Source organism: Neomonachus schauinslandi, chromosome 5, assembly GCF_002201575.2.
Source record: "Neomonachus schauinslandi chromosome 5, ASM220157v2, whole genome shotgun sequence".
Classification (NCBI taxonomy): Eukaryota; Metazoa; Chordata; class Mammalia; order Carnivora; family Phocidae; genus Neomonachus; species Neomonachus schauinslandi.
The window spans coordinates 137,597,908-137,622,444 of record NC_058407.1 but is presented as its reverse complement, the minus strand read 5'-3'; the positions used below and the strand labels follow the sequence as shown (position 1 = coordinate 137,622,444).

General features: G+C 44.5%; 2 protein-coding genes across 4 annotated transcripts in view; one reads left to right on the top strand and one right to left on the bottom strand.

The window, feature by feature from the left end:
• The window catches only part of FAM234A (family with sequence similarity 234 member A), a 27,875-nt gene extending 25,321 nt beyond the window's left edge, over window positions 1-2,554 (bottom strand). For both annotated transcript variants that reach the window (XM_021698123.1, XM_021698124.1), the window contains exon 1: window positions 2,169-2,554. The gene's annotated coding sequence lies outside the window, so the exon portion shown is untranslated. The remainder of the gene's footprint in view (window positions 1-2,168) is intronic.
• A 2,337-nt stretch (window positions 2,555-4,891) lies between these two features.
• The window catches only part of LUC7L (LUC7 like), a 35,325-nt gene continuing 15,679 nt past the window's right edge, over window positions 4,892-24,537 (top strand). The window contains exons 1-4 of one of the 2 annotated variants that reach the window (XM_021698059.1): window positions 4,892-5,070; window positions 5,962-6,032; window positions 7,001-7,095; window positions 12,078-12,176. In XM_021698059.1, the coding sequence (XP_021553734.1) occupies window positions 12,081-12,176 (96 nt within the window). In that variant the 5' untranslated portion in view covers window positions 4,892-5,070; window positions 5,962-6,032; window positions 7,001-7,095; window positions 12,078-12,080. The remainder of the gene's footprint in view (window positions 5,071-5,961; window positions 6,033-7,000; window positions 7,096-12,077; window positions 12,177-24,537) is intronic. The other variant, XM_021698061.2, reaches the window with a different exon arrangement.

Sequence of the window (24,537 nt, the reverse complement as noted above, 5' to 3'; positions counted from 1 at the left end):
CCCCCGATCACTGACTCTGAGGGAAGACCACCACCACGTGAGGACGCAGGCCCTATGGAAAGGCCCACCAGGCAAGGAAATAAGGACTCCTGCCAACAGTTAGCAAGGAACTGACGCCTCCAGTCTTTGGCCATGTGAGTGGGTCATCTAGAATCAGACCCAAGAGTCCTGGTCCAGGCTTCAGATGACCACAGCACCAGCCAATGTTTTGGTTGCAACCATATGAGTCTCTGAACCACAATCACCTCGCTAAGCTACTCCTGAATTCCTGACGGACAGAAACGGAGATAATAAATGTTTGGGGCACCTGGGTGACTCAGTTGGTTAAGCATCCGACGCTTGATTTTGGCTCAGGTCATGATCTCAGGGTTGTGAGATCAAGCCCTGTGTTGGGCTCCATGCTGGGTGTAGAGCCTGCTTGGGACTCTTTCTCTCTCCCTTTGCCCCTTCCCACCTCTAAAAAACAAACAAATAAATAAATAATAAATGTAGAATGTTTTACTCCATTACTTCTTTTTTTTTAAGATTTTATTTATTTATTTGTCAAGAAAGAGAGCACAAGCAAGGGAGAGTGGCAAGCAGAGGGAGAGGCAGGCTTCCTGCTGCACAAGGCGCCCGATGCGGGACTCGATCCCACAACCCCAGAATCATGACCTGAGCCGAAGGCAGATGCTTAACCAACTGAGCCACCCAGGGGCTCCAATCCATTAATTTTTATGTTGATTTTTATGCGGCAGCAAATAACTAAATAAGTGGGCGCCTGGGTGGCTCAGTTGGTTAAGCGACTGCCTTCGGCTCAGGTCATGATCCTGGAGTCCCGGGATCGAGTCCCGCATCGGGCTCCCTGCTCGGCAGGGAGTCTGCTTCTCCCTCTGACCCTCCCCCCTCTCATGCTCTCTCTATCTCATTCTCTCTCTCAAATAAATAAATAAAATCTTAAAAAAAAAAATAACTAAGTAGGTAGGATGGAGGCAGGAACCTAAGAAAAAAGCCAACACAGAAATAGGGCAAAGAGGAGGTATGTGAAAGGATGGGGGACCAAGAAGACCTCCCCCACACACCATTACCAAGTCCTGATGACCTAATTTAAGCCATTGGCCCCTCCTATTCTTGGTCCTCTGAACTTTCCCATATGAAAGCCCGTAGAATGCTGCCATAGGTTGAGCTAGTTTTAATGGATTCTCAACACTTGAAACCAAAAGCACTCCAATCAGTGCAACAAGGTCCAGAGAGCTGGTAAAATGTGCAAATAAATGTCCACTTGATACTTGGATCATTTCCATCTCATCCTTCCCTGCTCTGTACTTTGTCTTTAGCATGCTCTCTTTCTCTCTCTATATATACATATTTAAAGATTTTATTTATTTATTTGACAGAGAGAGAACACAAGCAGGGGGAGCAGGAGAGGGAGAAGTAGGCTCCCCGCGGAGCAGGGAGCCGGATGTGGGGCTCGATCCCAGGACCCTGAGATCATGACCTGAGCCCGAGGCAGACGCGGAATGGACTGAGCCACCCAGGTGCACCCCGCATGCTCTGTATTTTGCTTATTATCCATATCCTTCCACAGAAATGGAGCTCCTTGAGGACAGGAATCCTGTTTTGTTGAGTGCTACAGTCTCAGCACCTAGAACCATGCCTCGCACCCAGCAGACACTCAGTGTCTCTAACTGCCTGCTCCCTGAGAAACTGCAAGGAAGTGGTGCAATCTGGTGGCGGCACCAGAAAGACATTCCCAGCCGGTACCGGGAGAGGAGCCTATCACACAAGCTCCTTAGCTGAAATCCCACGGTTTCCAAGAGAACCTGAAAGTAACTGCAGTTGCCTCCTCTGATAGCTTAGGCTGCTCAAGGTCAGGCTCTCAGTCAGATCACTGCCAATCAATTTGTAGGGGAGCAAGGAACTCTCTGAGAGCGACCTTGCCTTTTTCCCTGTCGAAGTCTGCCTGTCTTGTTCAGTAAGGCAGGCTACGTCTGTGCGAGCGATGTCCCCCCTACACGAGTACACGTCAGCTGACCTTCGGGGTACTTTGCGAGTTCACTGTCCGGACGAGAGAGAGAGGAGGACGGAGGCCGTCTCTGCACATCGGCTTCCGTGGTCCTACATTTTGCATCGCCCGCGGGCAAGCGGTGCAGCACCCTCAAGAGCACCGCGAGTATAGACTGGCTTACCTACTGTGCCGCCGACGTGGGGCGGGAAGCTTCCTACCGGGAGTAAATCCGGTCTTTGGGGCAGCTGGGGCTGGCGCAGACCGCCTCCGGGAATCGGACCTGCCGACCCGCTGGGGCTGGAGGGCTGGCGGAGCGGGCTGGCCGCGGCCGCGGCCGCTGCGGCAGCCTGTCCGCCCACACGGCTGCACGGACACGCGTGAACCCGCCGCTGGGCGAGGCGGGCGACACCGTGGGCGGGGTCTCGCTGGCTGGCAGTCTCCCCGCGCCCGGATCGCCCAGGCGAAGAGGAGCTTTCGCGAGCGAAGAGGTGGGGCCCCGCGCGAGCCCCGCCGCGAGCACGCGCGAGGAGGACGAGGCCGCGCTCACTCTCGGGCCGCCGCCGCGCTCCTCGGCCCCGCCCCCGAGCGTCACTTCCGGCCGACCGGAGCCGAGGCGGAAGCGCGCCAACCGAGCGGGGTCCTCGCGGCGGGAGGTGGTTGCTGAGCGGTGTGGCTGGCGGGGTGGCGGCCCCTGCGGAGGCGGCGGCTCTAGGGTTGCGCGTCGCGCCGGCTCGCGTGGGGGTCTGGCGCCGCGGCCCTTTGAGGTGGCACCTCCTGCGGCCTTATTGCGCTTCCCCGGGCTGGCGCACCCTTCCACGCGGTTTGCTGGCCGTGGCTTTTCCCCTGCAGCGCCGCTTCTGGCCGCGGGTCGGTCTTTCTGTGGCGTGGTTTGCCTCTCTCCGCTTGTTGCGTTGCGCTCTGCTCAGGGTACCGTCTTTACCCGTGGTGTGTGCGGTAAATATCGCCGTTCGGGGTGCCTTTGACGAACGCAAGTTTCCGTTTTAGTATAGAAAAATAAATCAGTCTTTTACGGGTAGTCCTTTTGTGCCCTGTTTGAGGAATCCTTCGCTACCCCTAATAAGTCTCCCACATTTTCCCCAATGGTTTTAAAGTTTCCATTTTAACATTCAGTTTTTATTTCGGTTTGGAATAGATTTAGGGCGGTGTAAGGAGGCTACGTGCTTTTCTTCATCAGGGGGATAACCTGCAGCGCTAGTGCCATTTATTTAGTCTGTCTTTTCCCCAAGGGCACCTGCCACACTTAAAAAAATCTGGATATGCACGAGTGTCTTCATTAATTGGCTTTATCATAATGCTCACACCGGGTGTTCTGGATCAGATCAGATATCTTACGACTCCCTAGTAATAATAAGCATGATGAGTCCCCCACAGCCTTTAACCCCCAGGGAAACACAAAGAGAAGCAATGGAAATTTTTCCGACGTGAGTGGCCCAACAACATACGTGAGGAATGAAGGAAAGGGACTTTCTGTACTTATAAAGGGGAAGAGGCAGCTGTCCTCCCCTCTTCAAAGGGTCTCCCCACTCCAGTCCTTGGGTATGTTAATGAGTTTCTCCTGGGGCCAGACTGCCCCAGTGTCTCTTGGCTACACTTTTAGGACCTAGAGATGTCTCCACATTCCTGGGCTTCACTCCCTGAAGTGTAAGTACGTGGGAAGAGAACACTCTATTCTCCCCAATACCTAGGCACCTAATCCAAATCTATAACTACTTGGCCCTCTTAGGGAGAGAAGGGAAGTTATACTTCTGAACCAGAGCAATTAACTGGACAAATAAATAGCTGCAGATCTAATGCTCATAGTAGGTGAAGGGTCTAAGACGAAGGCTTTTTACAGGAGCACTGGGAAATTGAGATTTCCCTACAGCTTCTCTCTGGCATCTTTATTCTCTGTCATTGTTTCATTGCTCTCCATTTTTGTGCTGGTACCACACAGTCTCAATTACAATATACTTAAAATAACTCTGATATTTAGTTGGACAGCTACCTCCACCTTTTTGTTATGTTGAAAAGCTTTAGCCATTTATTCTTCAGTAAAATTTTACAACCAGGCCAAGTTTCACCAAAACAAACCCATAGGGGTTTTTATTTTTTATTTTTATTTATTTGTTTTAAAGATTTTATTTATTTGACAGAGAATGAGAGAGGGAACACAAGCAGGGGGAGTGGGAGAGGGAGAAGCAGGCTTCCTGCTGAGCAGGGAGCCCGATTTGGGGCCGATCCCAGAACTCTGGGATCATGACCTGAGCCAAAGGCAGACGCTTAAGGACTGAGCCACCCAGGCGCCCCCAAACCCATAGCTGTTTTTAATAGAATTGGATTTAATCTGTAAGTCACTTTGGAGAACAGACCAGATACTTTTTTTTTTTTTTTTTGAGAGCAGGCGCAAAGGGGGAGGGAGAATCTTTCTTTAAAATATTTTATTTATTTTTGAGAGAGAGACAGAGAGCGCACACGAGTGAGGGGAGGGGCAGAGGGAGAAGCTGACTCCCGGTTGAGCGGGTAGCCCAAATGCGGAGCTCGATCCCAGGACGCTGGGATCATGACCTGGGGCGAAGGGAGATGCTTCACCAACAGCCAACCAGGCGCCCCTATTTATTTTATTTTATTTTTTTGCAGTTTAGTCTCCAGAATATATGGGTCTTGGGCTCTAGAATAAAATCAGGGTTGGGACTCTTCTGGCTCGGGCTCTAGAATAAATTCAGGGTTGGGACTTTTCTGGCTCCGCCGTTTGGACATCCTGCTTGGACCACTCCTGCCGGTCTCCTCCAGGGCGGAGTTTCGTTCCCTATTCCGCCCCAGAAACTACATTTCCCAGCAGGCTCAAGGCCCGCTCCGACGCACTTCCTCCCGGCGTCCCCCGCGGCGGGAAGGAGCCGAGCGGGCTCGAGGCCGACGCGACAAGCCTTCGTTGCCGCCGCCGCCGCCGCCGCCGCCACCGTCACCGCCACCACCGCTGTGAGAGGAGTCGCCGCGGCCGTCCCTGCCGCCCTCGCCGGCCACCATGTCCGCCCAGGCGCAGATGCGGGCCCTGTTGGACCAGCTCATGGGCACGGCCCGGGACGGTGAGTCGGAGCGGCCGGACAGGCGAGGGGTTGGGGCGGGAGTGAGGCGAGGCCGCCGGGCGGCCTGAGGCGGGGGCCGCGACCGTCTGCGCCTGCGCCGGACACCCTCCCCTCCCCCGCGCGCCGACCGCAGGCGCCGGGCCTTTGTCTGAGCCGGTTCGCTTTGGAAGCGGCCGCGGCCGGGTTCTCCCTCGCTGGCGGTGGGTCCCCGGTGGGCTCCTCCCTCGGAGCCCGAGTCGTCGGTGGGGCTTCAGCCCCCTCCCCTTTTGCCGTCCTGCGACTTTCTCCCTGTCCCGCGGCCCGGCGCCGCTCGGGGAGCCGGGGAGTCGGCGAAGGGCTGGCGCCCCCGTGGGCTCCACATCGCTGGCAGCCGGGTGGCGGAGCTCCTCCGAGGCTCCTCGGGGAAGAAGCTACCTACAACCCGAGGGAGCCGGATGGGCCCGGAAACCCCGGCCGTTCCTGTTCTGCACCAAGAGCAGCCGTAAATTGAGCTTTTCTAACGTGGGTTCCTGCCGAGTGCCTTTCCAGCCCCCTTCCCCTCCCAGCCATATAGGAGAGCCTCTGTTTAGCTAGCACTTGGCAGTCGTTAGGTAGGTCGTACAATGACGGTTGTAGGGAGGAGTGAAAGATCATTGTTCTCAGGAGAAAGCGGTTGCACCTTTGCAAAACTATATACCTGCTGTGGTTTGTGTTTTCTTTTCTACTGAAGTAATGAAGTTGTAAGTTCACATTGGCACATTCGCAGGGCTGTGCAGATTCTTTGCACTTTATTTCATAGGTGAATAAGTGCTTTTTAGCTTTCTTTGTATATTGAGTTGCTTTTGAATTGCTTCCCATATTTTTATTTCATACAAACTGAACAATTGTGGCCCCTCTATTTTATTTATAAAGGTTCAGTGTATCTTTGCCTGCCTACATCAATCTGCAAGGGAGTTGCAGAAAAGCCTCATGTTCATCGAGCCGTGAGTCACAACCAATTTCTAAGCTGTTATAACAAAAAAGTGTTTGCTTTTTTTCACAAATAACTTTAAAAGTGTAGTTTAGAAAGAAAACATTTTCAATAAAAAGACACAACATTAATCCTGGATGCTTGCAAATCCTAAAATATATTCCTCCTTTAGTATTACACAGCTCTGTGTATACACAGATTAGCTTTAAAATTTGTCACATTCCACTTTGCCTTTACTTTTATGTATCATTCCCCTGACTTCCTTACTGCAGGTTGGGCAAGAAAACTTTTCCTTTAAAACTTTTCAACAGCGGGCATAAAATTCTGCAGCTGAGGTCTTGAAGAATGCAGATGGGTACAGTATGTGTTGGAACTCACAGTGTGTATTGACTAACCTAGTTCCCTTTTTTTTTTTCTCCTTTGGTATTGTCTTGTTAAAAGTGACTCCCAGGTGCCAACTTTCTTTTTTAAGGGTGGGGGTGAAGGGGATAGGAAGATTAGGTCTAGATTATTTATCAGTCAGTGGTAGAGTTTGAAAGTTTTCTTCTTCATGTGATTTTGGGCAAAATACTGCCTATGCATTTGTGCATGGCAAAATGATTAGATTAATATGTAGCTTCTGTTGGTGGAAACTACCAGCTTTAAGTCATATGTGGTGATTCATGGCCCTCTGATTAGCGTGGGTTTTGGTATTACTGCCCACATGTATGTGTGGGGTTAATGGCCTTTTGGTGCTCAGCCTCTTCAGATTCCTTGACTTCTTTGGCACAATGATGGAGTCAGATCTCATTAAGTGTGATTCTTCATGATACATTTAGCATCAAAAAACATCTGTATTCCGCTCCAGTTGTAAATATCTCTAGATCAGCTTTTCATTGTATTTGGTAGTCTGCCAATCATCCAGGTGAATTGTTGTACCGGATATGCTTTGGTGTTTAATGTGATAATATTGTCTTATTTAAAACCACAAATGAATTTCAGGAGACGAAACCAGACAGAGGGTCAAGTTTACAGATGACCGTGTCTGCAAGAGTCACCTTCTGGACTGCTGCCCTCATGATATCCTGGCTGGGACGGTAGGTGTATTCGGGGTTGGGGGAATATCATAGAACACTCAGACTTGGGGGCTGTGTAGGCAGTGAAGGTTGAATTGTTTTTCTTTACCAGGCAGAAATCTCCTACTGCCTTTCAAATGATAGATTGTTAGTTTGGTGGAATTTTGTTATGGGGTATACTTCACTGTTATAAAAATTTTTTTTGTAACTTATCATATTTTTGTAGAATCATTTATATGGAGGTATTCACAGCTAAGTAGTATGAGAAGTGTCATTTGGCCAAACCAAAAAAGTATGCTTCAGGTCAGCCTATAGTTCTTTGAAAATTCGGGATTGGCGGGTTGGTTTTCATGTTGAACATATGTTAATGCTAGACTTTTGATCTAACGAGGTACTTTTTTTTTTTTTTTTTTTTTTTGGTGGGCAGCAATGTAAGGTTTATTGAGTGATAGCCAAGTGATAATACAAAGTTCCTGAGGAGGGAGGGGATCTGAGAGGGTTGCCCTAACAAGACACATTTCTTACCCAATTCTTAGGTTTTTAATAGATCAGTTGGGTATAACACTGAGTTTTTAGTGTTGTGTTACGTTACCCTTTCAAGAAATCAACACATGATCCAATGAATATCGATCCCTGAAATTTTATGTTCACTTTAGAAGAACCAAATAGATAAATACTCGTATTATGTAATGTGCATTTATTCAAAATCAGATAGGATTGGGGCACCTGGGTGACTCAGTTGTTAATCGTGAGCAAGACTGGCACATTTCCCATCCTTTCTTAAGATTTTACCACAGTAATTGCCAGCACTGCAAGCTGATAAAAATGCTGTGAAAGAAAAGCAGAGACGGGTGCCTGGGGGGCTCAGCCGTTGCGCATCTGCCTTCGGCTCAGGTCATGATTCCAGGGTCCTGGGATCAAGCCCCATATCTGGCTCCCTGCTCTGCGGGGAGCCTGCTTCTCCCTCTCCCACTCCCCCTGCTTGTGTTTCCTCTCTTGCTGTGTCTCTCTCTGTCAAATAAATAAAATCTTAAAAAAAGACAAAAACAAAATCAGATAGGATTGAAGAAGACTAAAAGCTGGAGAATTATCTACCATGATTCAGCCACATAGAGAAAAGGAGTCCTGTGAATACCACCACCATTCCACCATTTTCAGATTGCACAGCCACTTAATGGAATATAAAACCATCTGCTCATTTTAAGGGTCAAATGTTCATCCACTAGGGAACATTTTCTTCATGATTAAATGTTGCTTTTCTCATTACCATTGTGAGGAGAGCAGCCTGTGGAAAACCGCATATATGTATTAGATCTTCTCAAGCTGACTCTACGGAGAGCAAATAGGAAATGAATGTCAAACACTGTACCTTTGTTACCTGAGGTTTTGCCTGTAGTTTGACCTAGTATAGGGATATGTTTTGCTGTGGTTTGTTGTGGGTACCATCAACATAGATTAATGGCTTCCGCTAGTTAAAAGCAGTTCTGCTGAAGGAAAATCCTGTAGGGGAGGCATCATAACCTGGAATTGTTGATGGATCTTAGTGGGAGAAGCCAAGGAGCAGAGGGATGGATGTGCACGAGTGTGAAGCATTTCAGTTTTTTGAGGGAGGGCTGGGGGGTGTCAGATCCCTGGGTAGCATTGTTCCAGAATGCTGGTGAGAAAAATAACCAGAATGGGGGCATTTCCTACAAATATTTATTGTGTGTTAGTTACAGATTAACTCATCAAATAGTCCATTGAACACCTGCTGTGTGCCAGGCACTGGATATATGGTGCCAGTAAAATAAAGTCTTTACTTTATCCAGTGGAGGAAGAGGACAGACAATAAATGAATAGATAACGGGTTGTTTTAGGTAGAGTGATAAAAGGTTTCTCAGGGACATTGGAGCAGAGACTTGAATGGTAGGAAAGATTGTGCACAGTTTGGGGTTAGAATGCCCTGGGTGAAAGATGGAGCCGGCGGACAGCAGGCATGCTGCTGGCGTGTCTGGAGTGGTGAGAGTGAGGGGGAAAGGCGGGAGAGGCAGGCAGAGGCTGTGGAATCAGATGAGTTGTGAGAAGCCATGGACTGAGCAGGTTGGCCAGGGATGGCTCGGCAAGGGGAATCTAAGAAGAAGCCGACTAGGATGATTAGGATTAGGATGAGGGTTGAGAAATTGGATGGGGGTGGTTGTAAAAGGTGAGCCTCACTGGTATGGGCTCCATGGAAGTGGGAAGTGAGGAGTGGAGTTGAATGATGGGTCTCCTGATGAGTTTGTGTTTTGTGTAAAATTGAAATGGAATGAATGTGATTAAATTTTTAGAGCAAAGTGGCTAAATGAAGGTGGTTGTAACCTTCAGTCTTCTAAGGATTGCTCCAGGCCAAAGTTGTTGCTTAAAACCATCTCCTGTCACTGGTAGGGGTGAGGCAAGGAGGAATGGAAGTTACAGTTTTATTGAGGCTTAATGGGAAAATACAGTATTGGTTAGTAAGTTTGGCAGAGTAAGATAGCTGGAGGGAATGTAGTGTAACAAGTTACACTTGTCTCAGTGGAAAAACTTCTGTTTTCCAAACGTTCTGGAAGGAGCCTTTAGTACCCTTCCCTGTCAGCAGTGTGAGACCACTAGAGGGTAGACAACACAGGTGTTTGGTAAAAAAAGATCTGACACACTGGATTTAACAGCCACTTAAAATCTTTTGGAAGAGGACTTACTGTAGTATTTCAACTCTGTGTGGTGTTTAGCTGCCAGGGGAATTGGCCAGTACTTCCCTACCTCCTTGGCAAAACTGAAAATACACAGTCGGAGAGTAACCGTGGAACCCAGCCCCGTCCTCTGCTTGCATTAGCCATGGCTTTTTGAGAGTTCTCACCCAGAGAAGGCTAGCAGTGAATTTTTGCTTCATGGATGGTTCGCTAATGTCAAAACTTTCTTGACAGTTGAAGTTTCTAGAATGGAAATTTATTTGTACTTAAAATGCTTAGTAGTTAAGGTTTTAGTGCTTACTTCTCCTGGTGGTAGGTTTTCTTTGAGATACAGATCTTTCATTAGCTTTTAAGCATTTCTGGTGTTTGTCAGTTATTTTGCAGCTGTGGTGCTTGCTTTTCATTTGTGGAGACTGTATATTTTAAAGAATCATACTGATGCTTAAAAGAGTGAACGAAGCAAAAGTTGTCAGCAATATAGGGACAGCGATTCTGGCTACAACTTTGGCTTATAGAATTACTGTTGCCCTACCTCTGGATCCCCTCCATGTGACCAACATACATGAACTCATATGACTTTTTTTTTTTTTTTTTAAGATTTTATTTATTTATTTGACAGAGACAGAGATAGCAAGAGCAGGAACACGAGCAGGGGGAGTGGGAGAGGGAGAAGCAGGCTTCCCGCTGAGCAGGGAGCCCAATGCGGGGCTCGATCCCAGAATCCTGGGATCATGACCTGAGCTGAAGGCAGACGCTTAACGACTGAGCCACCCAGGCGCCCCTGAACTCATATGACTTTACAGTAAGAATAATGAAGGAGAAAAGAGGTCTTTAGCATTTAAATGCAGAAGTTGATCCTTGGTCAAAATGAAGATGAGCTCCACACTAGGGAGCCCACTGTTGGTTCTGTCACTGTTTTTACTAAAGGATGTTTTGTTAGTGAACGTGGCATGTGCCTACTGTGAGACTAGGGCCCAAGAGTCAGGTACTACCAGCCTCCCTAATTTGCCTAAAATGTTAAGGACTTTATAATCCATGAAGTTTTTGAACTCATTTTGGTTGTAGTTGTCGTTTGAGCTTAAAGGAGGCTCTGGACTCCATCATTCTCTGTTTACTCGTTATGTAGACACATGTTTTGGTCCAAGTGCTTGGACTTGGTGTCTCCTCATTGTGATGCTGGGTTTTGTTAACTTGCACTGTATGACTTGATAGCATGATCCTTAGCATACAAACTTTCCTTTTGCTCTTGATGGCCAGAGGTGGAGGGTGCTGTCACAGAGTCCTGCACTCAGAATTTAGTTAAGAGATATGCTCTGTTGTCTAATTGTTCTACATGTGCTTATAACACATAGTAGCATATCAGGCTAATCTTACTGGTAATACAGGTCATTTGTTTTCGTGAAACAACCTTTTGTTTCTCAAATGGGGCAACTGAGTGGCCCGATTCTATGTCTCCATTTATATCCAGGGTCATTTACTAGGTTAGGAGAATGTTTGGAGGATTTTTTTGGCTCTAAATTGGCCTATTCTGCTTTATGCCTTCTGGTATACAAAGAGATACACAAAGCCAAGTGTTAGGTTGTGTTGTAATTGCCAAAACCTGATTGCTATCTGCCCTTTCCTTTTCCTTGCCTCTGTACCTTAGGCATTTGAGCATCCTGAGTAGTGAAGGTTACAGGAAGGAATGCCTAGACAGTTTATGATACTCTTGTTTTCTGGCCTTTTCCTTGCAACCTCTCCCCTCCCCTATGCTGCTGTTCACTGAGTAGATGTTTCTTATTCTTTTTTTTTTTTTTTAAAGATTTTATTTATTTATTTATTTATTTACTTAGCGCTTGAATGGGGAGTAGGGGCAGAGGGAAAGGGAGAGAGAATCCCAGCTGGCTCCCCGCTGAGTGTAGAGCCTGCCATGGGGCTCTATCCCACAACCCTGAGATCATGACCTGAGCAGAAATCAAGAGTTGGACAGTCAGCTGACTGATCTACCCAGGTGCCTTACTGAATAGACTTTTCTTTTTTGACTGATGCAAAAATAAAACTAGCAAAAGCTGATAAATATGGTTTTCGTTATTAGTCCAGTTATCTCTGGGTCTGAAAGAGACAGAAACCTTCACACTTAAATGTATCAAAATGTCGTATTAACATGGTGGTAAAAGAAAAATAAGGTTTCTTGGCTATATACTGTTTTTTAATATTTTTATTATAGTTTACTATTCAAAAAGGTATTGTTTATTTTGGTGACAGTTGAAACACCAGGTCATGTGCTTTCTACAATGGGTAGATGTTCATGTGTAAACTTTTGTTTCTTTCTCACAGCGCATGGATTTAGGAGAATGTACCAAAATCCACGACTTGGCCCTCCGAGCAGATTATGAGATTGCAAGTAAAGAAAGGGACCTGTTTTTTGAATTAGATGTAAGTTTTATTTTGTGTTAATTCGTCCTTACTGTGAAGAGCCAAATATCAACTAACAAGAATAATATGATATTTGTAAGTTATGAAGCAGAATAACAAAAGAGATAACTTGTTATTCTACCACTAGGGCTGAGAGCTAGAACATAGCCAGTAATATTTGGTATCTACCTGTAAGTCTACCACCCCCACACCATTGTGCATTTTGTATGTCTCATTTTCTTTTAAAAATGTTATTACATATTTTTATGATTCCTTGAACTTTGTATTTTTGCTTGTTTTTAAGCCTTAGAAGAATAGTTTCATAGCACAGTCTTAAATAACTGTTTTCATTCAATATTATATTTTTGTTTACCCATTTTGTTGGGTATGGTTTATTCTCATTGCTGCTTGAGTATTCCCCAAACTCTCTAGTCATCATTTGGGTTGATTCTAGGTTGTGGGTTTTTTTTGTTTGTTTTGTTTTGTTTTGCTATTACAAACAGTATTATGAATGTTCTTGAATATATTGTTGGTGTATGCGTATTAGATTTATTTAGGGTCTATTCCGAGGGGAGGAATTGCTGGCTTACAGGGATTGCATATGTTCATCTTTGCAAGATAGTTTTGTAATGGTGTCCTTTTTCTCTCTTGCTTCTGTTGTTGATAAAGCCATGGTATCAATTTATACCCCAAAGTAGAATTTTTGCAATTCAGTGGTTATAAAATGGAATTTCACAACTTTTTTTTAAACTGTTGCCTCCCAAAGGAACCCTTTTAAAGAATTTTCTTCCTAATTCGTCCCCTACCCTTCTATGGAATTTTGTTACCACAGAACCCTGCATATTACCTTAATGTGCTATGGGTTTCCAGGCCACAAACTATTGTGATATCTAAGAGGTTTTTTTCACCCTTTAACAGCAGTTTTCACCTCTTTACCCATTGAGAGTGCAGGATTTAGAGTCACTCTATTTGTTTTTTCTTTTTCCTAATCCTCCATCACTAGTATGATCAAAGGTCAGTGAAGAGGTTTGGTGGCATTCAGGTTCCTAAGTAAAGACTGGGAAGGGACAGAGCTTGGTGTGAGGAAGCCAAGGAAAGGCATCTCCTCTTCACCAAAGGACATTTTACTTTATTTTTTTTTTTTTTACCAAAGGACATTTTAAAGGATATGTTGTAGCCGGAGTAAACTGTCTTTAACAGTAGTCTTAAAAGTAATTAAAATTAATTCTTTTTCAGATTCATTCTTTAACCACAGTGTGCTCTCAGTGTTGAATCTTTGAATTAACTAAAAATGCCTTTAGCAACAGTTTGACTAACAGAAGAGGCTTGGAAAGGGAATTTTTCTATATTGTGAGTTTTCATTCTTCAGTAACCTGCAGATGCTTATGCAAAGAGGCCATTACTTTGGGACGTCAGGTTTCAGAGACTGATATGTACACAGGTGTATTGAAATCTCAGGTTTAGTAATGTTTTCTGGATCAGAAGTCTTAGCATTTCTACTAAATCAGAATGTCAGTGCATTTTTTATTTTTTATTAGATTTTATTTGTCAAAGAGAGAGGGAGAGAGAGAGAGCAAAGCACAAGCAAGGGGAGCGGCAGGTAGAGGGAGAAGCAGGCTCCCCGCTGATCAAGGAGCCCAATGCGGGACTCGATCCCAGGACCCTGGGATCATGACCCGAGCCGAAGGCAGCCGCTTAACTGACTGAGCCACTCAGGCATCCGGTCAGTGCATTTTTTTAAATGACTGATGAATTTAAAGTTAGAAAACATTCATAGAAGAAATGGTGTCAGTGACTGAAACACACAGTCATTTAGTATATTTTGAAGGAGGTGTGTTCAGCCAGTGTGCAGAAAGTGGAGTGTGTTTTTTTGTTTTGTTTTGTTTTTTTAATGAATATTATTGAAAACTGTGCATTAGCCAGTAGGAAAATACCCAGTTGGATCCCCAGGAAATAAATTTTGTTTTGTCATCTTGATGCTATAAAGTCTAGAAGCTATAAGAGAAAGATGGGTACATTTGTCTGTATAAAAACTTAAAATTTAGCCTATCAAGAGTACCTGTACATGGGTCGCCTGGCTGGCTCAGTCTGAAGAGCATGTGACTCTTCTTCTTGGGGTCGCGAGTTTAAGCCCTACGTTGGGTGTGAAGATTACTGAAAAAAAGTTCCCATACGTACAATGAGAATAAACTGGGACAGGATATTTACAGTGTTTATGATGATGGGCTGGTTATCTTTATATGTAAAATTCATCATAATGGACATAGATGGTATCAATGGCTCAATAAAAAAATGGGCAAAGGATAGAAAAGGACATTGCCTGGTGGGCATCTAATCCTATGGCTGGTGCTCACCCTCACTCAAAACTGAAGACATGGGGGATTAAATGATCCTGATACACCTCCTGGGTAACTCAACATCTCAAGATGTGAAAGTACATGCCAGCATGGCCAGTTCTAAGATTATATCTCACTGATATGCTTGCATATGTACAAAGATACATTTGTTCTAGAATGTTCCTTCAGCATTTATAACTGCAGAAAACAGGAACCAAGTAAACTTCCTCAATAAGGGACTGCCTAAATCATAGTTGCTCTTTAGGATGGAATGATGTATAACTGAAAAGAGAATTGGGCTAGTTCATTGTGTTGTTGATGTGAGATTATCTGCAAGACAGATTAAGTGGATAAGCAAAGTGTGGTATCATGCTTCCCTAGTGTTTATTAATTTAACTTAATTTTTTAAAAGATTTTATTTATTTATTTGAGAGAGCTCCACATGCAGGAGTGGGTTTGGGGGCAGAAGGAGAGGGATAAGCAAACTTCGCACTGAGCACAGAGCCAGAGGCAGGGCTTGATCTCACAAGCCCTGAAATCATTACTTGAGCCGAAATCAGGAGTCGCCAACAGAGCCACCCAGGCTCGTCCCCATAGTGTTTGTTTTTTTAATATTTATTTATTTATTTTTAGGATTTATTTTTAGGGAGTGGGCACTCATGCAAGTGGGAGGGGCGGAGGGAGAGGGGAAGAAGCCGACTCCCCTCTGAGCACGGAGCCCTACATGGGGCTCGATCCTGTGACCCCGAGATCAGGACCTGAGCTGAAACCAAGAGTTGGATGCTCACCCAGGCGCCCCGTGTCTTGTTTTTTAACAGTGTTTTAAATTGCATACATCCTTATTTTTACTTACTTGCTTTTAAGTGAGTGGTGTGCCCAGCATGGGGCTTAAATTCATCACCCTGAGATCAAGAGTTGCATGCTGTACCACTCAGCCAGCCAGGTGGCCCTCCATAGTGTGTGGTTGTTTTTTTGTTTTTTGTTTTTTTAATAAGGAAGGGTGTTGTACACTTGTTAACATGTTTAGATGTGCAGAGAGGTGTTTTAGAGGAACCCAAGAGATTACAACCACTTTTAACTTGGTTTGAGGGTTAGAGCAGGGCAAGAGACCTTTGTGTACTATGTGAAAATATACCACCTAGAGGAATTACTTTTTCAGTTAAAAAGGTAACCACTCTTCCCCCCCAACTCCTTAAAAATAATTGTTGATCTTATAGATGGTTCATATTAAAATGTTTGATAACCAGTAGAAGAAGTCCTTCTGCCCTGAAGAATGAAGGGCATTTTGGAGTAGCCATATCTGAAGGAGGGCAGTCTGTCAGGGCATAGTCAGCATGTGAAATGCATATACGTACTCGTTCCAGAACTCCACTGTTGGGAACATATCTTAGGGATATGTGCAGATAAGTACACAGAAAAGATGCTCGTTGCAAAATTTTTTTTAAAGGGAGAAGAGGCTATAATGGAACTATTAATGGAGAACTGGTTATATAAATTGTGCTATCAACAGTGGAATGTTGCTTTATAAAGTTAAGAGGAAGATACCTCTGGGTGTTAAGGAGGGAGATTTTACCTTAAAAAGTTTCTTCAGTGGCTTTAAGATATAATTCACATGCCATACAATTTACCCCACCTTTAAATTCTTCTTTTCTTTTTTCTAAAGTAGGCTCCATACTCAGCTTGGAGCCCTTAAGTTTTTAATTTATACATATCAGTAGTGTTTGGATGTACATGGTTTACTCTGATAAGTAAAGTAATTAAAAGTGGCCTGACTTTAAAATACCAAGCTAAAAGAACTTTTTTTATCTCCTTACTTTTACAGAGTAAACTAATGGAAAAATAAAGGCTTTTCTCAAAATACGGATTTGTTAAGTTAATTTGATGAAAATCAGTTTTTAAATCTTTTTGGTAGGTAATGCATGTTCACTGTGGGAGATTCCAGAGGTCTAAAAGGCTCTGATAAAAAGTCTCCCCTTTCCATGTAACCAGCCATCCAGTAGCTCTCTCTGGAGGTTAGTTTCATTTTTTAAAGATAGCTGGTACACGATGAAGAGATATGTTTATCAGAAGGCTAGTTGTGATTTTTTGTGTCAAAATGTCGGTTTTGAGAAGCAGAAAACTCTTCAGAAACATTTTGGTCAGATGTGGTCAGTGGGCTGACTCTTGATAATCCTGACCTGCTGGTGGTTCTGGGCTCCTGGCCTTCCGTGAGGCCCCTGCACTGTCCAAGGCCCAGGCTCTGGACCAGCAGCTCCCAGGCGTCCCTCTTGAGGTTGGTTTCTGGAAGGGCTGCAGTGCGGTCATCACTGTTGGGAAATGGGCATAGGTTTCATTGTCACAGGTTGTAAACCATCACTAATCCATGACTGGTTCTGGTTTTTCTTAGTAGCATATTCTGTAGCTCACCAGGTGTTTTGGTAGATCTCCATTATTGGTTATAACTCTGTTGGGTGGGTCCACCATTTACCAGAGTTTCAGGAAGTACCTTAAGCCTGATGTTATTTGCCAGAATTAATGGAGGCAGCACCATGTGGTGCTGGCAGAGCAGTTGGACCCCTTGTAGTGGGCCAGTCAGGGGGACACCTGACCTCAAACTCAGAACGTTTGCTTTAATGTTGAAAAGCTTATCAAATATATTAAAGATAACAGGCATTTGAGTTATATTTTAAACCATTTTTGCCATACAAGGATTGTATATATATATTTTTAGTACAGATTATTGTAATCAGGTCAGTGAGAAAGCTTTGCATACTAGATGGTCCTGCTAAGACATCCATGCCTTTTGTTTGTTTTTTTATAAAAGAAAAATCTTGCTAAAACTTGGGTTTTTAGTTGATTTATTAATTCATGATATATTAGTTTAAAATAAGATGTATTTTTATAGAAGGCGTCATTAGGATCTTTTTTTTTTAAGATTTTATTTATTTATTTGAGATAGAGCAGCAGAGGGAGAGGGAGAAGCAGGGTCCCCATGGAGCAGGGAGCCCGATACGGGGCTCGATCCCAGGACCCCGGAATCATGACCTGAGCCGAAGGCAGACGGCTTAACCGACTGAGCCACCCAGGTGCCCCTATTGTTAAGATCTATTTTCATAATTAGTTGCTGAATTTATAGATTGACATTTGACTTTTAGTAGATCTTCTACGAGAGCTCATCAGCCCTTTTTACAAATCTAAAATATTTAGGCAATTTGTAAGAAGTTGTCCTACAAGGACATTTGCATATGTACGAGAAGACCTGAGATGTTCATTGCATCGTTTTGAATTAGTGAAAAAGTGATGAAAATACCCAAGTACGTTTGTTTTTAGAGGAGCTAAATAGTCATGTTACAGTGAAATGAAATACTGCACAGCTGAAGATTGTAGAAGACAGAGGATGTATGCATTGATGTGAAGAAGAAAAAACGGAAACTTACCAAACTGTCTTGTTTGGTTGGAATAAAAATTGAGTGCTTAGGTATGCATTTTAAGGCAATTTTAAAAAATATATACCAAATTCTTTTTTTTTTTTTTTTAAGATTTTATTTATTTATTTGACAGAGAGCGAGCACAAGTAGGCAGAGTGGCAGGCAGAGGGAGAGGGAGAAGCAGGCTCTCCGCTGAGCAGGGAGCCGGACGTGGGGCTCGATCCCAGGACCCTGGGATCATGACCTGAGCCGAAGGCCGCCGCTCAACCGACTGAGCCACCCAGGCACCCCGTATACCAAATTCTTAAGTAATTTTTTTTTTTGGAGAAACCACGCAAGAGCTGGGGGTGGGGGCAGGGAGGGAGGGAGAGAATCCCAAGCAGGCTCCACGCCCAGCATTGAGCTAGATCTCACGACCCTGAGATCATGACCTGAGCTGAAATCAAGAGTCAGATGTCTAACCAACTAAACCACCCAGGGACCCCATTAAGTAATTATTTCTTGTGGGGGGGAGAAGAAGAAACTATATTTTCTGTACCATGTGAAGTTATCAGGTCCTGTTAGCTAACATAATAGGCAGAAATGAAAACGTAAAAATATTTCTGCCTTATGATTTATTTTTACAAATCTCTAGCCTTGGGCGCCTGGGTGGCTCAGTTGGTTAAGCGACTGCCTTCGGCTCAGGTCATGATCCTGGAGTCCCTGGATCGAGTCCCGCATCGGGCTCCCTGCTCGGCAGGGAGTCTGCTTCTCCCTCTCCCCCTCCCCCTGCTTGTGTTCCCTCTCTCGCTGTGTCTTTCTCTGTCAAATAAATAAATAAAATCTTTAAAAAAAAAAAAAAAAAAACAAATCTCTAGCCTTAGGAAGTAATTAGAAATACAGGCAGACATTGGTACACAAATGTGTTTATGGTAGGATTGTTTATAACATTGAAAAATTGGACACAACGGAAATGTTCAAGAAGAGAGAAATGAGTTAGTAAATTATGATTTATTCCTGTCAGACTGCCCTCGAAACTTTACAGAATCTCCTTAATGACAAAATTGTGGGGATACCTCGAGTAAGACAAAGGTAAAAAATTGTGTGTACTAGAGAGTTCACCTCTAGTTTTTTTGTGTGTGTGTGGTCTTATTGAAGATACACTGCTTAGAGAATTGGTAGACCTGGCCTTTAAAACATGGAATGTGCTCTCCCCTCCTTGGAGGCAGTCCCTTACTATTTCAGATTTATTTATTTATTATTTTTATCTATTTATTAGATTTTATTTATTTGTCAGAGAGAGAGCACAAGTAGGGGGAGCGGCAGGCAGAGGGAGAAGCAGGCTCCCCGCTGAGCAGGGAGCCCGATGCGGGACTCAATCCCAGGAACCTGAGGTCATGACCTGAGCCTAAGGCAGACGCTTAACCGACTGAGCCACCCAGGCATCCCTTTTTTTTTATTTTTTAAAGATTTTGTTTATTTATTTATTTGACAGAGAGAGACACAGTGAGAAAGGGAACACAAGCAGGGGGAGTGGAAGAGGGAGAAGCAGGCTTCCTGCGGAACAGGGAGCCCGATGTGGGGCTGGATCCCACCACCCTGGGATCATGACCTGAGCTGAAGGCAGACACTTAACAACTGAGCCACCCAGGCGTCCCCCTTACTACTTCAAATGCAGGGACGCAGACACTTTAAAAGCAACAACTTGCTGCCTTTTTTTTTTTTTTTAATTTAAATAATTTCTACACCCAACATCGGGCTCAAACTAATGACCCTGAGATCAGGAGTCACGAGCTGTTCCGACTGAGCCAGCCCAGGCCCCCCAACAGCAGCAGCTTGCTTCTTACCTGCCACAAGCTAACCTTGGTTGGTTAGGGTTTAGCAGAGTGTTTAAGAGCAGTTGCTGGAAGCCTATGTCACACTGTCGGTTTAAGGATTGGTTCTAGGTCAGAATTCTGAGGCTCTGCTGGCAAAAAGGGTGTAGGGAGTTGTGTTCGTAAAGCAGTTTAAAGCTATGATTACAGGGACGCCTGGGTGGCTCAGTCATTAAGCGTCTGCCTTCGGCTCAGGTCATGATCCCAGGGTCCTGGGATCGAGTCCCACATCAAGCTCCTTGCTCAGTGAGGAGCCTGCTTCTCCCTCTCCTGCTCCCCCTGCTTGTGCTCTCTCTCTCTCTGACAAATAAATAAAAATCTTTAAAAACAAAATAATAAAATAAAATAAAGCTATGATTACATAAACTATTTTTCTATTAAAAGAAGAGACTAAGGCGGCCTGGGCTAAGCGTCTGCCTTCAGCTCAGGTCATGATCCCAGGGTCCTGGCATCAAGTCCCGCATCGGGCTTCCTGCTCAGTGGGGAGTCTGCTTCCCCCTCTTCCCCTCCCGCCCTGCTCGTGATCACTCTCTCTCTCTCTCAAATAAATAAATAAAATCTAAAAAAAGTAAACCTTCTTAAGAAAGGTTGATTTATCAGGGATTGATTGATTTGAGAGAGAGAGAGAGATTGCATACCTGCAAGGGAGGGAAGAGGCAGAGGGAGAGAGAGAATCTCAAGTCGACTCCCCACCGAGCACAGAGCCCAACGCAGGGCTCAATCTCACGACCCTGAGATCATGACCTGAGCCGAGACCAAGAGTTGGACGCTTAACCAACTGAGCGAGCGACCCAGGTATCCCACCAGGAAGGTTTTTTTAAACTTTATTATGGAGAACCTCAAATACCAAAAGTGGATGTAATCTTATGATGAATTTCCTTATACCCATCCCTTAGCGTTGGGAGTGATCAGTCCACAGCCAGCTGGGTTTCATCTTCCCACAGCTTCTCACAGATCTCCAGACAGACCGCACACATCTCAGTCATTTTATGTGTAAATATTTCAGCATTGCCGTTGCCATGTGTGTTGAGATCTGGTATGCTTGGTGGTGACAGAATCTACTTGGCATGTTTTTAAAAATGTGTTAAGGAAAAGTTTTAAAGATACAGAAGTGAACAGGATATTACAATGAAATTTCTGGGTTCTGTCTCCCAGTTTCCAATGATTATTGACATGAAGACTCTTGTTTCATCTTTATCCTTGTGTTTCCCCACTGGATTTTTTTTTTTTTTTTTTAAGATTTTATTTATTTGACAGAGAAAGAGACCACCAGAGAGGGAACACAAGCAGGGGGAGCAGGAGAGGGAGAAGCAGGCTTCCTGCAGAGCAGGGATCCCGATGTGGGGCTCTATCCCAGGACCCTGGGATCATGACCTGAGCTGAAAGCAGATGCCCAACCATCTGAGCCACCCAGGCACCCCTGGGTTTTTTTTTTAAGGTTATATTTTTCTTCCTTTTTTTTAAGATTTTCTTTATTTGAGATACAGAGTGAGAGCTGAGAGACAGGGAGAAGGAGAAGCAGACTCCCTGCTGATCAAGGAGCCTGGTGCGAGGCTCGATCCCAGGACTCTGGGATCAGGACCTGAGCCAAAGGCAGACGCTCAGTTGACTGAGCGTCTCAGGCGCCCCTTAAGATTATATTTTTGGCGGGCACCTGGTTGGCTCAGTCAGTTAAGCATCTGTCTTCGGCTCAGGTTATGATCTCCAAGTCCTAGGATGGAGTCCCATGTCTGACTCCCTGCTCAGCAGGGACATTGCTTCTCCTTTTCCCTGTGCCCCTCCCCTCAGCTTGCACTCGATTTCTCTCTCTCAAGTAAATAAGATCTTTAAAAAAATTATATTTTTTAAGTAGTATCTACACCCAACATGGGGCTCGAACCCACACCCTGAGATCAAGAGTCACACGCTCCTCTAACTGAGCCAAGCAGGCACGTGTCCCCCTGCCCCGATTACTTTTTATAGCTACAAGATAGAATTTCATCTGTAAATACTGTAAATAGTACATGTAGAATTTGAGGACTTTACTAAAAACAGTCATCTTTAAAAGTAATTTCCTAGCATCTGATAGAGTTCAAATTTCCCAGATGACTTCAGAAAGGATTCTTTTATAGTTTTATTTCTTTGACTGAGGATTCAAAATAAGGGCTACACGTTAGAATGCTTTGTAGATCTTTTTAAATCTATTTGTTTGAAGAAATTAATTTTTTTAAAAGTCTCATACCCTGGATTTTGCTGATTATAGCCTCATGATGTCTTTTTTAACACGATTCCCCTTGTCTTTGAAATTCTTAGGAGTTAGATCTGGAGGCTTGATCATCAGATTTAAGTTTTTCTCTTGTGATGGGAACATTTCAGAGGCAGAGCTTTGCACCTGCTCGTGTATCACCTCAGCCGGCACCGTTGTTGAAGGCAGCCTTGACCTGTTGATGGTCAAGGTCCCCTTCAGCCTTTGACCTGATGCTTTAAGCAGTGCTTGAGGATTGTTGCCTAGATGAGTTATTTCACTGAGGTTACAGTATCTCTTACTAACGTAAAAACATGTATAACTTTCACTTCGATCAGAATTTACCAGTAAAGAAGGTACATGTGAAACCTCTCTCCTGCTCTGTTCTTCAGTCATCTGGTTGCCTCTAGAACTACCCAGTGTCTTCTGTGTGCTTTAGAGTTTATGTGGATACCTGAGGCAGACAGAATGTCTATATTCCTTTTTTTTCTTTTACACGAGTGGTAATTTGTACACCTATTCTAACCTCACCCTTCCTTTTTTTGTTTAACGTTTTAGTATATCTTTGTGTAGAGTTCCTTATTCCTTTTTGTGGCTGCACAGCATTCCAGACGATGGATATCTTCTTTATATGACCAGTCTCCTGTTGATGATCATGGTGCTGCATTACACATTGCCCTTGTTTGCATGTATGCATTGTTTGCATGTATGCAGGGGAGATTCCTAGATGCAGAACTGTTGGATCAGAGGGGTATCTGGGGTTTTGATGATACCATGGTGTTATCCAGCGGAGCGAATGCTCCCACCAGCAGTGTAGAAGAGTTACCATCTTCACATCTTTGCTAACAGTGAGTAACCATATTTTGGGGTCTTTGCCCGTCAGAGTTATAGAAAGGTATTTCTTTGTGGAGGTATTGCCTGCCTAGACCCACGGCTTGAGCTTGGTGGGGGGAACCACTGGTGTTTTATGTGGGAGAAGGTGCCTCCCTATCCTCACCATTGGCTCCTTCTAGCTTAACACAGCCTCAGCGTGACCATGCCAAGGCCTGGCCTTGGCTTCCTTAAAGTGTTTTATCCAGAAATTCCCTAGGAAAGAGTATGTAATGTCTGCTACTAGGTAATCTGTATAAATAACATTTCAAGTTTCTCAGCTTGAACACTGGCAAACAAATAGCAATATTAACACGTTAATTTAAGCTGTGAAAAAGTTACAGAGCAGTACAATTTCTTTAGTGTCCACATACTGAAAATATAGAACTGATTCTTTTTAACTCAATTAACATTTAATTACAAATACAATTAACTTTTTCCCCAAATTGTCTTGGTTTGTGATGTTTTATTTACAGGTTTCTGAAACTACACATTATATCAACTAATTTCCAGACTATCTTTAATATACCAAATGAAACTAGTTCTGATTACACCTACTTTTTCTGTCTACAGATGTACATTATAATAGTTACATTGACTAAGTCAGATGATGTTCTGGGTTAGAACCCCTTTGTGACCTTGGGCAAGTTATTTTAACTTTTTCTGTACATCTATGAACTGGGCTGGTGGTGACTGCCTCAGAGTTGTGCACATTGAGTGTAGGGATTTTGGAGCCAAACCATAAGGGTGCTTGTACCCTGATGCCATCACTTAGTAGTGTGGAAACCGTACCTCAGTTTCTTCATCTGGGAAATGGAGACCTTCCAGTTTCCGTGTGGACGTGCAGCACAGCACAGGGACACGTGCACCATGACCAGTCTCCTTGACAGCCCATCTCAGCCTCACTGATTTCTGGCCAGTGTCATTTCTGCTGGGCTGGCAACACTGGGGATAGCACCGCACAGTCCTGAGTGTGGACGAACAGCCTCCAGCAGCAGTGAGACTCACGTGCTTACTGTGTGCCGGTGCTGTGTTCAGGCATCCCCAATTGTCCATGTTTCATCATACCACCCTTAAGTTGTAGAGCTTGGGTGACTTTCTAGTAAATAGTAGGTTGTGATTAGGACTTAATTTTTAGACTTGAATACTCTTTTTTTTTTTTTTTTTTTAGATTTTAAAGCATGAGCAGGGGTGGGGGGTGCAGAGGGAGAGGGAGAAGCAGTCTCCCCACTGAGCAGGGGGCCCCAATGCGGAGCTCGATCCCAGGACCCCGGGATCATGACCTGAGCCGAAGGCAGATGTGTAACTCACTGAGCCACCCAGGCACCCCGACTTGAATACCTTTAAAAAAAAAAAATTATTTAAACCTCTCCTCTTTGATATATTTTAAGACTCGATCTGAAATTGACAAGCACATTGAACAGGAGAAGGGGCAGTAGAACAGAGTGCCATCTTTTTTAAGATTTTTTTTTTTTATTATTTGAGAGAGAGCATGAGCGAGGGAGAGGGAGAAGCAGGCTCCCCACTGAGCAGGGAGCCGGATGAGGGACTTGATCCCAGTACCCTCGGATCATGACCTGAGCCAAAGGCAGACGCTTCACCGACAGAGCCACCCAGGCACCTCCAGAGTGCCATCTTTTAAAGAATGTGGCAGTTAAAAGATGTCTCTGTGGTCTGCCTATTCTGTGTTGT